Consider the following 21,289-nt stretch of genomic DNA (forward strand, 5'->3'; position numbering starts at 1 on the left):
TAACCCTCGCGCCACGTATCGTCGAGCGTACTTCGTTCAAGTTAGCGGCAGACATTATTTCCGCCGATGCATCGAATTTTTTATCAGCTTGGAACGGCCAGTAACAGGTGTCCCGTAAGTAGCGTTTTGCATTCCGGATGCGGGAAATGATGGATCGCCGGGTAATTCGACGCCACTGTTCCACGATGAAGCTACTGCAGGGTGAAAAGAGAGAGAGAGAGGCGGGGCGCGAGCGGGAGTCGGTCCGGGACAGATGTAGAGGGTGAAATAAAACGAGAGGGATTTCCGCGCAAAAACGAACCGGACGAAAAATGCAAAAGCCAACGCGTCTGTGTGCCCGCGCGCTTCAGCTCTTCCCGTTGGTTACGCGTTCGGAGGAAAAAAGCTTCCCATTGATGGAGTCAATTTTAGCCTGAAAATGGCCGCCACTGTAACAACGTCTGAATGACATTTTCCATTCATCTTCGTCGAGGATCGAATGCAATTGTTCGCGGAATAATTTCAAGTCGATCTCTCTGAATGGAATCGGATCATTGAAAGGGATATTTCGTGGAAATCTGCTTTATTTCATTTAACTCGTTAATATGTAATGTAGCAATGAAAGGATTTCGATAGAAGTTATTCCCCCCCTCTCGTTTTTTTTCATCGAAATCGGAACGGAGAGAAACTGGTATGCGGATTAAACGGCCCGTTGGCAATAGAATAGCGTAAATTAAATAAAATGAAAGAGAATAACGGGGGTAGCGATTTTTCGCGCCTAAAATACGCGAGTCGACGCGGAAATAAAAACCATGGCCGCGGGCAAGTCTCGATCCGTCGTCCCATTGAAAACGTTATAACCCATCGATTTCATAAACACGCTTTCCCCCAGCCGCGATATCGAGGCAACGATAAAGGATATCGCTCGAATGATATCGCATGGAATTTTTATAGAAAACTCGCTATGCTCGTATTTTAAACTGGACTCGAGGTGTTTCCGATCCCGAATTAATTCATAACGAAAGAGGAAAGGGGCAGTTACGTAATCGGGAGCTGATCTAATTAAATTGCAGCCGACCCAGCACATTAATTAATTACCATTGACAGCGTTGTTAATCAGGTTCGTTAGAACGCGGAAAGTGACAGGGAACTTTGATGTACTCGTTCTATATTTTTCGTCGAGACGAGTAATTACTGAAAAGATAGGCTGTCGCGCACCGTTTTTCCATACAGAGAGGGTCGTCACGCGCGTTTATGACTTATTTCCTCTTTACAGGCGAACGCGTCCTTATTCGAGAGCTTCGTGGGACACGTGAATCAGATTAGCTGTTTGAGTAACACGTGACGCGCGTTACAATTTGTTAATTCGTCGTATCGCTGGTCGAAGTTTTAACTTCGTTCGCGCATCTCGAAGTTCCGGATCCACGAAATGCAACTCGGTTCTCGTGTCTGCGGTGAATTTGAAACTTCTCATTGCGTTGGGAACTATCGATGAACAACTGGATTACATCTTGAGGGTATTCGATACCTTCTAATACAATGAACCCTGCGAACAATAATTCCGTCGCCAGATATCGGAGGCATTTCACGTCCCGTCGTTCGATTAAAACAATACAAATAATCGTACTCGTTAGAATCTCGATGCACGTCGACGTTCCTTTCGTCCGTCATTTTTTCTGCAAAGAAGCTGCGGTCGATGATTGATCAAGGCGATTCATTTGATCCCTTCCGCGATTCTAGTCGATCAGAGCGACTGGAAAACTGGACGCAACAATGAATGGGACGGTCGACAATGAATGTACCCTTTGCCTTCGTCAATTTACATCGCTGTTCGTCGGCTCCTAGTGGAGCGTTCGAAGCGAACTCGAGCAGCGTCGGGCAAAAACGTGCCCACAATCGAAATGCCCCCGAGCCATATCCGATCTGATTACCCGACCGTTAATTACGTCGATAATTAGCGGGCATCGGCACGGTTGAGTTTGTTGACTAGCTCGTCCCTGGTTCCGCGCGATCGAACATTATGGAACACGAACGAAATGCCTACCGCTTTTTAATCCGGTCGCACGCTGCAAACGTGCCCGTTTACGATCGCATTCCCGTAAATTAATTTTTCGTTCAACGCTCGAGCCTCTTCTCGTTCTCTCTCGCAATGTTCGCTCTCGCGGACGGAAAAAAGACAGCGCGACCGATAGGGGTGCTCGAACCGATTAAACGGAACAGAATGCGGTTCGAAATTACACGAAAGCAACGGCGAACACACGGTGAACTTTGCGCGAGTATTATATCGTGGCGATTAAATAATTTCGAGCGAGATACGAATAATCCGCAAATTACGCGACGGGGGTTAGTTTCGGTTGGCCAGGAATATTCGATCGTTCGGTTGGCTTAAAGGGGACGTTCGCGTCGCTCGAACAGTGTCGCGTCGAAAGAGTGGACGTCTTGAAATGTCGATAATATACTCCGACCTAATTGGGCAACGATCCGTCCCAGCGAAATCTGTTCCTTTGGTTTCCGCCCTGCGAAAATCCCGGACGATTTCCAGGCTGGTCGACGCGCCTCGTTTAACGCGTTTGCGGATAACCAAAGTCGTAATGACAAAGTATCGACTGCCCCGGCTCGGTTAAATAATCCTGAAATTATTTAAACGACCCTTTGTTGCCGTAATAATTTCCATGTAAACGATACAAATTGAACAATGGACGATTCGCAAGCTAGCAGTCGCGCAATTTTATCGTTGATGCTTTTTTCCCTTTTCGCTACGCGGTTGGACTGTTTGGGTGAAATCAAATCAAACAATGCAGTTGATTACCGCTCTGCGGAATGCGCAAAAATTTACAGCCACGAAAAATGTTCCGAAATACCCAGCAGATAAAAATTGTATAAATCAACGTTCACTGACGCTATCCCCTTTATTTTCCAATACGATGTACGCTTTCAAATGTGATAATAAAGTTCCTAGACTGCGGTGATAAAAAAAAACGCGAACTTTTTAGTGAATAACTGCTACAGTTTATTTCGCAAAGTACAGATCACGGTGGCATGAATGCACTTTGCGCGCATACAATACGACACCCAGTCCTTCGAACAACAATTTCTCTTAGAAAACTTTATTATCGGATCATGCGGCCATTCAGATGAACCCCTCACGCTGCCATTTCAATCTCTTTGATCACGATGTAAAGAACGAAATAACGGTTACATCTCGATCCAGATACCCCCTGGAGGGATCTGTTTCAAGACGAAATCCGCGCCTTTGATTGCAGCCCTGCGAGAACGCGAACGATTTCCGGGCGGAGCAATGCGCCTCGTTCGACGACGTGCCGTACAGCGGGCAGCTGCTGAAATGGTATCCGCATTACGATCCGGCCAGGCCGTGCGCTTTGATCTGCCGTGGCGAACAATCGTTGGAGAACACCGGGAATCGACTCAGGCAGGAAACGTCCGCGGAAAAGACGCTTCCGCGCGACGCCACCGAGGCTTTGCAGCTCGACAGCGAGGAGACGATCGTCATCCAGCTGGCGGACAAAGTGGACGATGGCACCAAGTGCTACACCGATGGCACGGATGTCTGCATCGATGGTGAATGCATGGTGAGTGGATACAACTTTCTTCAAACTTAGGGGAGATGAAATGAAAGGGGTGACGATTATCCGTCGTTTTATTTGTCCGAGGACAACGCGCGCTGATCGCTTCGTACATAAAGCAACAGAGGTTCGTTTGGTCCAATTTGATAAGCGAGTCGTAGCTCGTTCGATGCCGGGGAAGTTGGCGCCGGGAACGTGGATTACCGGAAACGTTTATCTCCCGCGAGAGAGCAATTTTTGTGGCCTGTCAGTATCCCTTCCGACGCGCCATATTTTGTACTTTGCGCGAAAGTTTGCGAGTTCGGCCTGCCAAACCGCGCTCCATCCAATCTTGTGTTTTACACACGCCCGACGCGCGATTTCTGGCTCGCGTTTAATCGAGCATAGTGCACCGTGGCATGAAACCGCCGCGACGGTACAAATTCGATTACACGAATTAATTGAAAAATATCACGGGGAAGAACCGAAGGGTAACCAGGGGATGCCGGCATCGAAAAAATAAAGGTTCGATGTAGAAAGTTTAAATGTCAGCTAGAAAAATGTTGAAACCTTACTCGTTCGTTCACTTATTCGTACGCACGTTCGTTCGATCATTCATTCATACATTCGGTTCGTCGTTGAAGATACATCCCGATGAATAATTCATAGTCCATGGAATTGTGGATATTTAAAGAGAATGTCATCGAATCGGATTAAAGAATGGCGCTTTCCACTGTTTAATTTATCAATACCAGTCTTGTAACGACGGTGTTAATTAAACGATATCGATGCGGTTGTAAATCTGCAATCGCGAAGTTTCTCTTTAAGACGCGAAACGCGGACCACCTGAATGACGTGGCACGCTAGAAATTCCCGTATCGATCCTGTCGCACACTCTGCGAAACCTCGACGCGATTTGCTTTGACCGGATGTAACTTCGTTTCGCTGCTAATTGAAACGTGTAACAGTCTTCGAATTGATTAACGATAATGGACATCCCCGATGGATTATTATGCTTTATTAAATTTGCAGCGAACAAATTACACTCCCCGGCCGCCGTAATTTCGTGAACGAGTAAACAACGCCGGAACGAACGAAAATAATGTCACCGATTCGTCGGACGGGGTCGAAAGGGGTAGTATCGCGCAAACAACCACCCGTACTTTTTAAGCTCCTCTATTCATTTCAAAAATAACTCCATTCTCGCGTTTTGGGAATTAAACAGTCGATAACCCGGCCCAGGTTTATCACGTTCCGTTACAATAATAACGCGTTACCGTTGATCTTCCGCTTGAAATGTTACACACATTATCTACGAGAACATTAACGAGAGCTTCGTCAATAATGCATCGTATATAAATACAATGCATTTTTGTACATAACGAAGTAGCTTATTTAAAGGCGAACGTGCAACGTACCCACAGTAAATATCTAGTTTTATAATTGTACTTACCATAATATTAAAACTATTTTCATCTTCGAAAATTTTGTCCCCGTATTCTTATCTTCATTCTTCGTTCCGTTTGTCTCTAATTATATAGTCTGACGACGGAATTTAATAGCAGCTACGGTGAAATAATTAATGCGTATTATTTAATAATTAATGATTAATAATTAATGCGTATTACTTGCTCCTATCATTAACCATATCGTAATAAAAGGATACGTTTAGGTCGAAACCCTGCAACTGCACCGCGCGCAGTGATATGGGTCACGCTATGGTCAGACAGGCGAAGTGATCGCAACGCGTAATATGTCAGACAATTTGGAAACTGACCAGTCCAATTAACAGGTGAATTTCAACGCACTAATTTCGAACGCGCGATACTAAATCATGATCACAGCGCAGTTTATAACAAAATACTGATTTTTTAAAAGCGTTGAAAGCAAGGGGAAAACACGTTCTCATCGAGCGCTTAATAATGCATGCGCTTGTGGAACACGATAAAATTTTGAAGTTTTCATTTGCAACTTTCATCGTGCCATTAATATACGTTTAACGTACACCTACACACTCGCACATATTTTCGCTACGTTTGAAGTTAACTGCATCTACCGTAGATGCACAGATGTCTTTGAAATTCACACAGTGCCATATTTGCGAGCTTCTAAACAAAATTCTTTAGTTGTGTTAAATCGTACGTTTGCCAAACTCTTTCGAGCCGTGAAACCAACACAGTGAACGCTAGAGTGCGACGGTGTATTTATCAGAAAGCGAACCGTCAAAATTGCGATCGTAATACGATGTAACGCAAACGTGTGCACAGTGTTTGAAATATTTCCATATTTAAACATCTATTTGCATCTTCCGACGAGCTTTACATTTTCATGGGAAAACGTGAAAATAGTGCTTTCAGCCGACCAACCAGGTATTATCTATCCGTCTATCCGTGTCGTCTCTTTCGCCCGTTCGTAGAAACCGCCTAGTTTATATTCGCGTTCTAGGAATTGCGGAAGCCACTCGACTGACGGATAATTAATGAAAAGCAGGTAGATAGGAGTTTTAAATACGCGAGCCCCCTGCTCAGGATTACGGCGAAAGCGTCGGTTAAGAATTAAGTCGCAATTGCGGCGTCCCTTGTCGAAACTTGGCGAAGAAAGACGAAAGTTCCGGCGGAAACTCGAGGCCCGGAAATTTACTCAGGTGGTGCATACAGCGGCGCCCTCTATCCTCCTGCCCTCTTGGCTGGACTCGTACAAAACTTATTTATAACTTTTGCTTTTCTGTCCACGATTCTACGCGACCGTGTTTTTCAACGGGCAACTAAAATGGCGGGCTAACGAGGCACCGTCCGCTCGTCCTCGGCCAATATTTGCCTTGGGTGCGTCGAGACGCCCGCACTTCTCGTCCATTAAATTAATTCGATCGTACTTTGCACCGTTGGCGAGCTTGTGTACCGAGAGACAAACCACGTCTAGAGAGGGTTACTTGGTCGATTAGCTCCTTAAGTGGTCGCGACCTGTCGCAACTTGGCGAACGCTGGCAGCAAATGACGTTTATCAATATTGATATTGTTCGTTGTTTTATCCACTCCGACCAAGCACTTTAAAGATGCCTCGTTGTCCACGGAGTTATATCGCAAATTTCCAACTCGTGGAATTTCTTGGTAAAACCAGACAGCGCGGACTTTTCACGCGACCTGCGAGATTCGCGAATCGAAATTCGCCGGCAGCTAACGAGTCAATCGGAAAACCTAACGTCCCTCGGTGTAATTAAAAAAGTTTAATTGAAAGCTGGTGGGAGAGTTCGAAGCACGAGGTTTAGGTAAAGAAGTTCTTCCGGTATCGAGGACCAACGTGAGGGAACTAAAGACACGCGTAGACGGTTCACGCGAGTATCCAAGAGGACACCAAGAAATAATTAACGGGATTTCATAGCGGCGACAGTGGCGGCGAAGTTGGAAGGACAATATCTAATCAGCGGACGCGTCTACGTAATTAAGCACTAACCGAGCTCTGGTAAACGCAAACTGGTTTTGCATTATTAAAGCGCCTGCGAGTTCTCTTCTCCCACGTTGGACATGCTCGATAAGTGCGCGACGCTTTTGTGCTATCGCGACTCGTTAGAGTTTGCTTTCCACCCCCGGAAATTCCTCCAGTTGTTTCGCGTCCGTTCTCGCGTGCACGCTTGGATAACTCATAATGCAAATCTCCCATGATGTCTGTGCGTACTTCCACCAACGTACTTGCCGAGTATGGGTTCGCTGTTAGAACACGAGCAAATTTTATTGCGCTAAATGGGTAATTATTCATAGTTTCGTCCAATAATTCTACGATATACACATAGTTTACGCTAACTACTTAGGTGGAAGTACGCTTTAACAGGTGCCTTCATTAAGTATCTAAACTACAAACTTGATAATGTAAAGTACCACAAATTACTCAACTACTCAAACTTCCCAATGGCTCGTAGATACAACAAATAGATTGACGTGCATAACACATTTTAAAGAAGGACACGGTAGGCGTAAAATGGCACGCGTGGAATTAACGGGTATACAAAAGTAGTTTGGCGGCTGCGCGATAAATTCAGCCGTTTCAGTGGAAACGGGCAGAATAAGGCGGACAAAGTGATCGAGCCCGTCTGCAGCTAGAAAATCCCATTCTCCCGGAAACTGTGTTAAAAGGGAGAAACAAGTGTAGAGAAAAGAAGCGCTGGGGGTGAGGGGGGAATGGTTGGACGGGGAAGCGCAACGCGAACGGTGCTGAGAGTTCGTAGCGGGGTAAAGGGTGTATCGAGCGTAATGGGCTAACTCCAGTGGGCAGCGAGGGTCGTGGTAGATGTACAGAGTTTCGAATGGAACCTTGAAAGCCGGTTTGAATAATTGAAAGCCAGTCAAATTTACGTAACGAAATAGCCAAGGGACGGAAAGTCGCGGGAGTCACCGGTTAACCCTCCTACCGAGATCTTGTTATCTAACGGTGGAAGAAAGGGGTTGTCGATCGCGATTTTTCCGCAGTTCTCCCGTGGTCTCGTACTTTCTCCTCGAGGCAATAGCCGAATCCATCGTATCCGCAACGCCCTCCATCGTATCGGCATCGATTTGTTTTATTTATCCGTTCCAACTGGTCTCATTAAACGAAGCATGGTGCATGGATGCTGCGGAAGAAAATTCTCCCCTTGTTAGCTTCGGTCTTCAGGCAAGGCGAGTAATCGAATTCAGTGTTCGACCATTGAATTCCTACGGAACGAGCCCTTTCCCGGTTGGATAATTTATTCGCGGACCTTCTCGTGGAATCCGAAGAATCTCGTGGAGTTTCGAGGCGAGCGCTTCTACTCTCCGGGTCATAAACGGTCATTGGCGAGGTATTTACCGGATGTAAAGGCATTATTTGCACGGATCGAGCGCGGACAGTCCAGGATTGCGAGAGTGGAGGATCGGCGCCGTTAAGTTCCGCGATATTTCATTTTGCACGCCCGACCGGCTGGCCGTTTCTCTTGGCTTGTTTACCTGGAGAAATAACCGGTTGCTTCGATGGTCCTATCCTTCAATTACGGGGCTCCGCTGCAGGTTTCCACTTCTCGGGCAAAGTAAACCTAATCCTGCGCCGTCCATATTGTGTGTCTCCCCCATTCTGTTTGCGCGCGCGCTCGCCCGCTATGGACAGAGACACGCGACCGCGTACGTGTGAATACGCTCGACGTGTGCAAGCGCGACCTGTCCCTTTCACGTTTGTCCCTGACAGAGTCTAAAAATCGCCAGACTCCGGTCGAAATTCAACGACAGCCAAAGAATCCCTATGAATTTTTTACGGCTCCAAAATGCTTTCGCTGGAGTCGTTTCCAATTCTCCCTGCTTATCTTAGCCATCCACCGCTTCTTCGTTCGGAGAGCTCAAAAATCGTATTTGCCCGCATAAAAATAGTACTTCCATAACTGTTGCTTCCATAAACGTTGGCGACAATGGCGTTAAAATAACGCGAATACGTATGCACCGATTGCCACGACCTGCCTGATAAAAGCTCCCATCTACTTCGATACGAAGCTTCCATTAAAAAAGAGCAGACGGGAAAAAAGCTTGGAACGGAAATCTTGTCCACGTGACGCGCGTCACGCGATTCATAACGAGTCTCCGAATAACGCTTTCCAGGATCGTATTCCTGGTAAGCGAGGTTAAACAATTCAGTTTTAACAACAAGGTTAGAAGAGGGGAAAAAACAGGAGGAGACAAAACGAGTAACGTTGTTTGGGCGTGTTGTTGAAATCGCGTATCCCAGATTTAAACTCCATTCGAACTCCCAGCGGTGCACTCGAGATCGACCTACCGCACACGTATACAATGGATGCATACGTGCAACGGTGCATAGAGGGAAGAAAGGTCGCGGCACGAATCCGGTCTCGTGTAAAATTAAATCTCAATTCGTCCTGCCAGTATCGCGAACACTCGTCCGCATTCTGTTCGATTTCTCGAGGCTGCACAAGCTCTTTTTAACCGGAATTATGACACCATTCAGCGGCTCCGTTAAATCATGGTTCACGCGAATGGGTAAACTCCCCTGCCATTAAGTGCCCCCTCCTTTTCTTTTACTCGTATCCAACCTTTCCTCCGCCGTTCTTCCTCTTTCCTTCTTTTTTCCTCTTACTCCTTTCCGCGTTTTCGACCTTTTTTCACGTCGCGGAACATGATTCGCTAAAGTAACTTCCCATGCGAATTCCCCTGGCAAGGAACGCACCCTCCAACTGTCGAAGAATTCTCGCTGAAGTGTGAATGCAGTTTCTAAATGCTAGCGAAGGGCGGACGTGCTCCCGGTGAAAGGACGGGGTGCGCGTTACGCCAGCTTTCACTTAAACCAGACAAGAGATTGACGGAATTTTGCGAAAAATTCCCGCCAAGCTCGGAATTGAATATTAGCCACTGGCAAAACTCACGCAGCGAGCTTTTCCCGTCCACTGCGATATCGATACCAGGTTTTGTAGAATACGTTCGATATTTGGTAAACGTTGGGACGATCGTTGCAAAGATTTATTCAAATCGGCGAAAATTGTCGAAATCTTGGATCATCCGGTCGCATACAGAGTCGATCCCGCTTCAGGGAATCTCGTTAGGCTCGTGTCTCCCCATTTCACCCTCCCGTCCCATCCGTATCCTTCCTCGCCTCGTTCGCCCTTCGCCTGGCACCTTTGCCACCAGTTTGGTTCGCTCTTCTCGCCTGGATAAGGGATGAATAATGTACTTCCCGACCTCGGAGCAGACCTCAATGCAGCCTGAATGACAAATCAGTTTGCCGTCCGAGCCAGGTCAGGAATCGACGTCAGCTTCTCGTTTGTTTCCTTTTTCCCTTCTTACTGCTTCTTCGTTCTTCCCGAAAGATGCTGCTAAATTTGTACAGAACAACGTTGGAAGAGCGCAGGCAGCGGTAACGCGGGAGGTTGCATTCAGATTCTGCAGAGCGATGTTCGACTGTTCGGCTTTTCGTTTCATTGATTAATCTTTCACGCTTTGACGTGTCGACGTTCGAATCCCTGTCACCACTGGTCGGGGCTACGCGATTCGTTTCATTTTTTCCGTTCGGTCCCGCGATAAGGGGAAATTGTAGACGCAAAACATTATAGAACGAACAGCAGAAATTTGTTTCGCGTTTCAACCAGCTTGGTACCAGGAGACCGAGTTAGAGTTTCTAGTTTATTGCGAGTCGAAGCGATTGGTCCCAAGGGAACGTGACATAGCGCGGGATCGTCCTTAGATTATGCGCCCGCCAGGACCTATCGCTTTGATTTGCTGTAAAACGGAGACCTTAGCCCGGACCGTGGAATTTAAATATTGATTTACCAGCAACTTCTTGCTGCGAAATCTGAAATTGTTGAAATTTCATGAAAAATCCTCGCCATCGCGTTTCTTCTCTCGTTGTTAACGAAACCGACGCGGCGCAAGTAAGCACTTTCATGCGAGTGGCACTCGGCGCGGGGAAAGGCGATCGTTATACTAATCGAGCTTGGAATTTCTGTTTCAGAAAGTCGGCTGCGACCTGCGAGTCGGCAGCAACAAGAACACGGACGCGTGCGGCGTGTGCGGCGGAAACGGATCGAGCTGCCAATCGCGATACTCGTGGAGTTTGGAATCGATATCCGCTTGCTCGAAATCATGCGGCGGAGGTGAGTGGTCGGTTAGGAAGTTCATTCGCTCGGAGCACTTACAATTAGTTCACCCGGCGGCTAGTCCATTTACATCGGCGCTGGGAGCCAATGAATTCTAATGAACTTCGAGCGTTTCACGAGGCCCTTTGCCAAAATTAATAATTAGCCCGGTTGATTTCCCCACCTATCGCGATAATACGCCTTGGCTCGGGATTGTTTTGCTCCTTGGTCGCTGCAGGAGAGCTCTCGTTTCGCGATAGAAGATCGCGGGGGGATTAAATTTTCATTTGTGCTTTTTCTTTTTACTTTTTCCGCTTCCTTTTTTCAACCGCCCCCTTTTCGTGCTCGGTTTAAAACGTTTAATGCGATCGTTCTAGATTATGTATATTGATGGCACTGTTTTCTAAAGTGGAAAATACCGTTAAAATTTAAAGGAGATTCCTGGTATCTTCCTCAAATGGAGATATATCGTTCGCGGCGGAATTGCGCGCTGTATTGCGCGAACTTCAACCGTCATAGATTTTCATAAACAGTCTCGTCGACGGTCCGCGTAAAGATGGAAATGAAAAGCTTCATAAACGATGAAACTTTATCGGAGATACGTCAGTTCCATCAAAACAGTTCGTTCTACATTTCCATTCCGGCTCGATGATGCACCAATCAATCAATGTCGAATCGCGTGTCTCATTAACGCGTGCCCGGTGTCATTTTATCGCGTACGATGGTAACATTTCCTCGCGCCAGTTGACAACCAGCGAAATAAACGCGCGATCCGTACGAGAGAAGAGACGAGAGTAGACTCTTCGAGCTTATCGTCCGTAAATCTCAAGTTAAAATGCAATTTCTCGTCTTCCCGTAGGCTTCAACATAGCGATGGCGGTGTGCAAAGATATCGGACCGGACGAGAACGTGGTAGACGATAGCTATTGCGATCCGGACAACCGACCGGAGAAGACTCTGATGCCGTGTAACACGCACCCCTGCACCGCAAAGTGAGTACGCTTTCCTGACGTCTGGCCTGCGTGCACACATTGGCCCGCGTCAAAGAACGCTGCGGACCAACGGCACGGATTTTCGTATCGAAATGGAACGCGGTGTGCCCTCGAATACGGGTGCGCGAGCCGGCACAAAGGGCGCTTTCGTTTGACGGATTGTTCCGCGAATTTTTCCGCGCGTCACGGATCGCGTGTTAGTACGCCACCAGCTGGTGAAAAGCCACCGGCTCCGTCGAGGCCGGCGCTGACGCTTCGCGTTCCGATTTCACGTCGTTTTGCTCCGCCGTCGCCACGAGAAAGATTCGATCTTACACGCCTGCACTTGCGAGGAGACTGATGCCTTTGACCTGGTGGCAATTGCGGAATTCGAAGCTCCGAGATTCAATCGCTCGCGATCGCTTTTCTTTTGTATCGTTCGTCGAAAGCTCGACGTCCGAGAGAGTCACGCGTGTCGAATTGAAAACGATTGGCAACTTCGTTCGTTAAAGCCTTTCTAATCGCGCGACCCGGTCGAAGATCGAAGCGTTTCCGTGTTACGAGCGGACCGAGGAATGTTTAAACTCGAAGAGCACGTTCGCTCGGCTGCTCCGGAAATTTCCGTATTTCCCACGTGCCGTTCGTGAAATCGCGACTCCCACTTTTGGAATTAACGCCGGCCAATCTTCCACTCTGACCAATTTCCTCGCCGCGGGCCCCGCGAACAAAGCAACCGACCAAGCAGCCAACCAGTCCCGATTATTGTTGAACAACCCGCGTGGGTGGGTGGCGCGCGGCTATGCACCTGCACGCGTGCAACGGGGGATCGTGCAGAAATGGATACGTTGCCCGTTCAGACTCGCAATACGGGCTTGGAAACGATGGCCAGGAGCTTTCAAGCGGACTGAACGGCCATTAGTCGGCGGAGAGGGAAAGAGCGAAAGCCCGCCGGGCCTCTTTCTGAAAGAGACCTGGAAAAACAAGCTCCCAGTCCCTTCCACCCAGAGAGAGGCACACCCTTCTTTCTCTCTGGTCTCTCCACCACTTTCTCTCTCTTCCTCTCCTCCATTCTCCTTTTCTCTATGTGGAAAGCACCGATTGCGAACACTTTAGCCGCGAGTAGCGCTCGCTGAATATCGAAACGGGGCTGGTACAGTGGCCTCCGCGAAATAGCAAGGGAGTGAAATCGGTCAGGCGTGACAGTTTACTTGTTCGACAGTATCGATGCACGAATTCCCGGCAACTCGAGCTGATACGAGGTTGGATTTTTTATTTTCTTCATTCTCCGATCCCGGCTCTTTGATATCGCGTTAAGAGGCAAGTTACTCGTGTTGACACACTTCCCGGAAGATTTTCCCATCGAATATTTTTTAATACTCGCGATACCCCAGTAAAAATCATTAACTCCGCCCGTCAGTTCCACTATCCCGTGTAATATCAAAGGCGTCCCTCGCCTCATCGAAATTTCAACGGCATTTTCTGTCAGCTCCTCGCTCTTCATTAAACATCGTAAAAAAACAACCGGAAAAAAGACACATCGCCGCGCTCCTCCTCTCTCAATATCCTTCGTCCCTTAGAACATTTTACGTCGCTCGCATTTTTCAGCTTTTTTCCCACCATAATACCGATCCGCGTCTCGTAGTCGATGAAACACGGGCGAACAGCCCAGGGCAAACAAGAGTTCGCTGACTCCCGGGCAAACAATTCGTCCGGCGATATGACTGTTTTTCCTGGGAGCCAGCGGATCGCGGGCACGTAAAGCGCGTTTCTTCCTCCAGACATCGCGATCAGAATCGTCGTAAGAGTAACTCCGCGAAACGATCCGTACGGCCATAAAGAACCCGGGGGCTGGGGCGCGTCGTTGGATCCGCTCGTCCCGGAGCCCCTGAAAAAGTTATTTAGAGGAATCTTTCGACTTTTACGCGAACGGCGACTCCTGTTGTGCCGCGCTCCTCTCCCGCCGACGATACAACCAACACGGAGTACAAGCCGGATAGTTTATTTCCCACAGCCCCTCGGTTTCTGCGCGAGCGTGTGCTTTTGTTCTTACCCCGGAGGGTGGCCGCGTAATGCAGAAATTCGCAGCAAATTTATTGCCGACCGAAGAGGATCCTTTTCACCCGGAAATTCGAAAAATTACGAAACCCAGGAAACCTCTGTTAAACGCGTTGATAAATGCTACCGCTAACTAGGGCTTCCCTTTCCGGCGAACATTTGATGCACGATTTCGGGACTGGAATTGCTACAACGAACAAACAGCTATTGGCTTCGTGTTACCGTGATGTTTCAATTATATTTTCAAACGAGGGGAACAGTTTCTTCGCGTATTCTTCAATCGTCAAATTTGATTCCTTTCGGAGGACGTACTGGACACAGAAAGACAAACTTATTTCTCTGATTCATACCGCGGACGTCCAGACGGGGCTGAAACTGCTCGCGATAAAGCGTAACGATCGAGCGAGGATAACGAGAAGGAAACAGGGGGCTGGAGGGGGAAGACGTCCCGAGGATATTTTTTCGAAGAAACAATCTTAGTTCTCGGGATGATACGGCCTGTTCTTTGTCCGGATAAAGGAAAGGGGGATAAAAACGGCGCTTTAAAGCTCGCTCCCGATGAGAATCGTTCTCCGTACGGGGAGACACTACCGTCCACGACCAAGTCCGAACAAAAAACTCGCCGCGAACCATTCTTACTGGATATACAGCACCGGATGGAAACATAGCACGTCGTTGAAACGTGCAGAGGCGTGCACGTATCGGACCCGCTCCTTTGTGATCGAAATTATGGCTCGATATCCACGAAAGTGGATCTCTTGTCAATCGACGTTTATCCTCGTTGAATTTGCCTCGCCTTTCCGCTGGCTCGCCCTCTGTCTCTGTTTCAATTCGAACTTATTCGACTATCGCGGGGATCGAATTCGCCATTAGCGGTGAACTCGTTCCATTTTGTTAATAGAACGGCTGCGAAATCGATATTACCAAGGTCCAATGAATAGATCTCTCAATTAAAGATTCCTTCCTTTAAATATTGTCAATTGTATTTTATTTGGAGTTATTTGCGTATTCCTCCATGTTATATGGTTCCTGTACATTCAAATATCGCGCAAACGCATAAACATCTGCGATCTAGCGATGAAATGTAAGCTCCCCGACGACCGTGCCCAATCAATAACGTTGTTAATACCGACAAATATTGACTATATCGCTGATATTAAAGGATTGCCGTTGAAGCATCGATGCAAGCTAACAATATTATTGTCAAACTGGATAACAATGTTATCGTTAAACTGAATCGGTCAATAATCATGTGTCATTCGCTCTTCGACTCTGTATATTGAGATTATGAATTTATAGAAAAAATATTAACGTATTGACGCAATTCCTGACTGTGGAAACATTTTTCAAGGCGGGAAACTATTAAAATTTTCGTTCCTTTGGACACGCTCGAATAAGAAATATCGCGGTAATTCTTTATCTATTTTCATTCAAATACCGAGAACAAAATACCACAATAGCCGACTGAAGCTCAGTGGCTGAAGAAAAATACGTTGCCATCCTATAAATGGAAGCGAATGCTTTCGTCTCCGGCGCCACAATATTTCTCGTTTCAAGCGTGAATTCGCCATTTTCAAAACGTCCAGCCGTCTTGAACGGAGATGGAAAAGGGGCCCTTTATTTCCCTCGGCGGCGAAACGAACCTGTTCTAATGCTCGACGAATTTGTCCAGTTTCGTGTGTAATTTCGCTCGATTCCAAGAGACACGCGCGAGATGCTCGACAAACAGAGGACGTTTGTTAGACAGTTTATGAAAACTCCGTCAAGCATTCTATCCTCTGTTGTGCCCTGGTCGCTGTTTAACGTTATTATATACAGTCAGAACGGGGAAACTTCGCCGGTTGGACGATCCACGTAGCCGTAGGAACTCCGCGGTTAACGCTGCGCCAACTAGAATCTCGAGTGGCTCGAGTTACCAGAACTCTCGAACTTCTCGCAAAAGACGAGTCACGTGAGTCTTCTCTTTTTTGGCCTTGTCCGATCTTACGAGGATGCTTTGCGAGGAAGAGACTGCTCCTCCTACGATGCTACCTTTCGAACGTGCCACTCGATTCGCCTGAATTTCATGTTTCCATTCTTTTATGCAAACTCTAACTATCTGCCCACCCCTCTTATTACTCTTAACATCGAAGAACCCCGTCTCCCTTCAAATACTCTACCGAGATTTTTAGAATAATTTTATAGTAAAAAGAAAACAATATATATTACTCCACTGCCAATATAAAGCAGCGTTCGATAGAATGGTTTCCGAAGCGAGGTTGCAATCATCGTAATTGGCTATGAATAATTCAACGGGCGACCTTCTTCGTTAATCGCAAATATTTCTGCGGCGAAACGGCGGGACGCGACGATCGTTCGATCGGAGGTGAAAAATCGAGAGGAACGCACGGTAGAAATGGCGGTGCGATTTTGCGACGTTAACAGGCAACGATGGTTAATAAATCGCGAGTGGAGCAGGCCTTGTCAACGTTAAATTGGTGCTAATTGGCCCGGCCGAGAATTTAGTTTAATTCGGTTCAGCCAGGCCAGGCAAGTGGTCGGCGTTTCAGCCATCCCCCAGGAGTACCGGGGATCCTAAACCGCTGCCTACCACCGCAACTGTGTATTAAGCCACTGAATACTTCAACGGCTATTATTCCATGTCGTGCCAGGGATACAGGCCCAATTAAATTCCATTAAGCGTTTTCCGGTACATTTGACGATTAATCTCGCGATCCGGCCGCTAACATCGATCGGCCAGAACCGTGTACACCGTCTGGGCATATAATCTCTACAGAGAGGGTAATTAAACATCTGGTTGACAGTTGTACACGACAAACAGAGGGGAATCACGAACGGATATTGCGGTTCGCGAGGAAAAATACCAGAGACGTCCAATCGGCCGGGTAACGCGAATTAAAAAGAGGGACAGTTTCTCTTTAGTAGTCTGGAGGAATAAAAGGACAATCTGTTCGCGCATATGCAACTTTTCCGTAATCAGAAAGCATCCAATTTTAGACGCAGCCACTACAGACGCGAGACATGATTATAATATATGTGGTAAACACGTAGACACAGAAGGATAATCGAGGCGGCTGTACACGTGTTTCATGCGAACGAAAGCGACACGACTCGCCGCGTATCGAGCAAAAGTTTCACGTTAGCGGTGATCGATGGCTTTGTCTGACTACTTGCGAACACTTTTACTTACTCGACACGCGATACAACGGAAGTTGAATAAGCCCACGGCGATTAATGTCGATTCAATTGCTTCAAGAAGCCGTTTCCAGTTCCCGTTGATTATCGCTTCCGAAATAGACGAGCACTCGCCGTCGAGTTAGAATCGAACCAAACCTGGTCCTGACGAGTTTCGATCAACGGTCATTTGGTAATTTCGAACGTTTAAAAATGTACGCCCGTATTCGTACACCGTTTTAATTTAAGCTCACGATGTAGTGATTCGACGTCAATCGGTTGCTTGCTGCGAACTTCCGCTTTCGATCGGAAATTCCGTCGAACGTGTCGAAAGCAACTTTGACCAGGAAAGAGGTTCCCTTGCGAAAATAGCTACCAATTAGCTTCGCGTTGTAAATATCGATCCTCGATTGAAACGCTCTCGTCCGCGATTTGTATATGCGCGCTTTTAACGACGAAAATCCCGAGACCCGATCACCCCGACGGTATCAAAGATGACTTCCGACTGAACGAGAGCCTCGTCGAAGGAAAAGCTCTCGATTTTAATTCAACTGTCGGGGCTTTTCAAACGGTTTCAAAGTGCTCGTGGAAACCGTGTAATTCGGATTTCCAAGCCAGAGACCTCTGAAAATATTAAAAATATCACCGACCTGCCGTCCGCGTTGGCCATTTCCCGGCCCTTTCTACTCGTCGACAAAAGTGTTCGCCTCTCTGGAAAAAGGGAATGCAAATGTTAGGATTATCGAGGGCGATGCACGAATTTTAAACGACCTCATACATCTCTTCGAATAATAAGTTAATGATTTATGTATATCGTTAAAAGAAAATCCTTCTCGATGAATAATATCTCTAACCCTTGTTTAGCGTGACGTGTACCACTGGTAGTTAACACCCCGTATCCCTCCTCGCGCGGGAGAAAAAGTGCTTCGTATCAGCCGAGAGTAATGTTTAGCAGAAGGAACAGCGATATCGAGCTTGAACTCGTAAACGCGGAATATTATGTAACAACCGAGCTTCTTGCCAGCTAGGCGACCCGCGTTTCAATTGATTCTTTTTTACATTTCTAGATGGGTAGCCGGCGAGTGGAGCATGTGCAGCGCTAGCTGCGGAGGTGGATCGAGAACCAGAACCATTTTCTGTACCGAGGAGAACGGCAATGAGACTACCAAGGTAGGCAGATAAGAGCTCGGATATGGGTAATTTAAACACGCGGAATCCCTTTATATTAACCACGTTCCTCGAGGAGTTTCCGATACAATCGTACCTCCAAGAAAAGTTTCCCAATTTTAACCCTTTGTGCTCGACGACTTTTTTGGTCGGCGGCGTTGCAACTCGAGACAATTTCGCGCGTAAATGAATTTACAGAAGAATTAACATACGAAAGTGTTATATATTGATATATTATCTGTGTTTACATTCTTGAAAAAGATAATTATCGGAGTTCAAGTTCTGTGTAATTGTAATATTTTAGAAAACACTTACCAAGGTATTCTGAAGTCTTGATGGTAGTCAAGGTAGTCTGAAGATCTTGTGGGTCATCGCTGCTACTTCCGGATTCACTGTCTATTACATTAATTTTTCTATTTCTCACATCCGATACGTCATATACACTGTTTACACTTGCTCGAAATTAAAAACGGGTGGTGGAAAATTTCGCGATACGTGTGCTTCCTACGACCGTCGAAGCTGTACTAACGCTAGACACATCGTATTCAGGACTACAGTCGTAGAATTTTACGTCACAATGTCACTTTCCAACCGAAGACATAAACAGCCTAAGGGACCACATTCTCGAACCAATACTTCGCATCTATCAATTGAAGATAACGAAAGTCAACATAAATACAGCCGCTCGAGTTGCCACGCGAAACATCGTGGCGAGTGAGAATCGCCATTCGAGCGCAAGGGGTTAAGCAAAGCAAACTTTCTTCATAAAATTAAAACAGGACACGTATCAATAATAATTCTGTTTATATTCATCTCGGAATGAGAAAATTCAACAATCTTACCGCGAATCCGAGCGTGCGACTGACTTTTCGCAAGAAAGGCGCGACTGAAAATTGCTTTTCAAGCGGCACCGGAAGAAAGTAAGACATCGTGGCGGCGAAATCGATCAGATTTTATTTTCACTGTATAATACGTGGCTTCGTTCGGTTTAGCGAAAGTTCAATGGTTCGCCTAGACTCGTCTGCGAAATTTACGGCCACGAAGTGTACTTCCGCGGTCCGATCGTGCGAGCCACGATAACGATAACGTAATCGAAAATTCGTCCCGGTTTATCGCCGGAGTTTCGTTCCCGTCGGTGCATAGAATCTTTTACGGCTCGTAATCCGCTGGCCCCGGCTTGAATTCGCTTCGTATAAATCCGGACGGATCCACGGCGGTAACTCGCGGCATAAATAGGTTAATAATTTCCTTCGTCTTTGAGGCTTTACGACGTGCTCGGAGCACGCCCGCCGCCTGCCATGGAGCTGTCGCGCGGATACGTGTCTATCCATCCATCCATCCGTCCGTCCATCCGTCCATTCCTACGACAACCTGGGAAAACCGACGAACCCTAACCCAGTTCGGTTCGTTTAAACTGCAAGGACCGCTCGCGGTTCTCTGTCAACCACCGTAAAATCCTCTCATCCGAGAGCCGAGGCGGAGGACGGTCGGGAACACACGTACCGCTGGAAATACGTACGGTTAGACATCGTGTATCGTGCACCGCGAGGATTTGCATTTTCTTCTATGATGGCCCCTCTGTGCCTCTACCGAGCAACGGGTAGATGGTTCTCCTGACGGTAATAGCAGATGTAATGGCCGCGATAAGAGGATGTAATACGCCTGACATATGTTTTTCCGAGCATATAATATCTGGAATATAATACTGAAATTGTACGAAATCGGTTTGTCGTGTACGAAAATATATTTCAACCGTCCGGGCATGCTTCTTTTCCTTGTTACAGACGACATTCCGGGTGATAATGCATTCGAACGTGCCAAGTATTGTAGCGAGAAAGGGAACGTACTACTTTTCGTGTAATAATAATATAGCCTTCTACACTCGTCCCTGAGAGAATCGTACAACGCTACAACTTTCCCGCGAATCCTCGCCTAAGCATTCAGTTAGTATAAAAGAACCTTCTGACCCGATTCCACTACCCGCGCATCTAACAATAACCCAACGAGGGTTGGCTAAGTACCGATGAGTCCACTAACAGGCGCCGGACGAAACGCTCATTCCTTTCTCTCTTCCCTTCTTCGTTCTTACGCTCTCCTTGTACATAGCCGACGATAGGATCGAAATGTCCTTCGCAAATTGAATTTGATAAGAATTTTAAATTTCCATTGTTCCAGCTACCCGACCACAAGTGCAACAGCTCGCACAGGCCCCGTAATCAGGAGACTTGCAACACCGTCTCGTGCCCTATGTGGGAGACCGATAAATGGAGCGAGGTAAGTACGAGGCGATCTCTGGTACCGGAACTTCGCGACCATCTCGCACAGCTCGTGAGTATGCGAAACGAGCACAAGAACTGGTGTCCGTGCAGACAGGCCAGAATGTTCCGTCCGGAATTAGGGCTCTACGAGACTCTAGAAACTAGAAGAGTATTTATTGCCACCTAGTGTGACGGTATTTCGACCTACAGTCGGTTGAGCCAGAGAAATATTAAATACCCTTTCAAGATGAGTAGGGTACAGACGTTGAATCGCTCTTCTTTCGCGCATCGATAAAAGCTGATTATTTCCACGTGACAAAATTGTCCGATTTCAGAGCACACGATAAACGTGCGTAATTTTGCGTGGAATAAACATCGGGGGAATAATTTCTATCTGGCGAGGTTAAAATCGTTATGCAAGTTAGACGGACCTTTTGTCTCTTAAAAGGACGTTAACAGGCTTCGAAGATGAGGCGTACGAACGTGTAACCTTCCTCTATCCGGTTATATCTGTCTATTCGCATCAGAAAATCCGATTTCCTCCGG

General features: G+C 47.0%; 1 protein-coding gene across 2 annotated transcripts in view; it reads left to right on the forward strand.

Annotated features, from left to right (window-relative positions):
• Nolo (ADAMTS-like no long nerve cord) overlaps positions 1-21,289 on the forward strand; it is a 169,142-nt gene that overhangs the window by 130,688 nt on the left and 17,165 nt on the right. For both annotated transcript variants that reach the window (XM_076895142.1, XM_076895143.1), the window contains exons 5-9: positions 3,243-3,569; positions 10,995-11,136; positions 11,978-12,110; positions 18,386-18,488; positions 20,661-20,759. In XM_076895142.1, the coding sequence (XP_076751257.1) occupies positions 3,243-3,569; positions 10,995-11,136; positions 11,978-12,110; positions 18,386-18,488; positions 20,661-20,759 (804 nt within the window). The remainder of the gene's footprint in view (positions 1-3,242; positions 3,570-10,994; positions 11,137-11,977; positions 12,111-18,385; positions 18,489-20,660; positions 20,760-21,289) is intronic.

The sequence above is a fragment of the Xylocopa sonorina genome, chromosome 5 (genome assembly GCF_050948175.1).
Source record: "Xylocopa sonorina isolate GNS202 chromosome 5, iyXylSono1_principal, whole genome shotgun sequence".
NCBI lineage: Eukaryota > Metazoa > Arthropoda > Insecta > Hymenoptera > Apidae > Xylocopa > Xylocopa sonorina.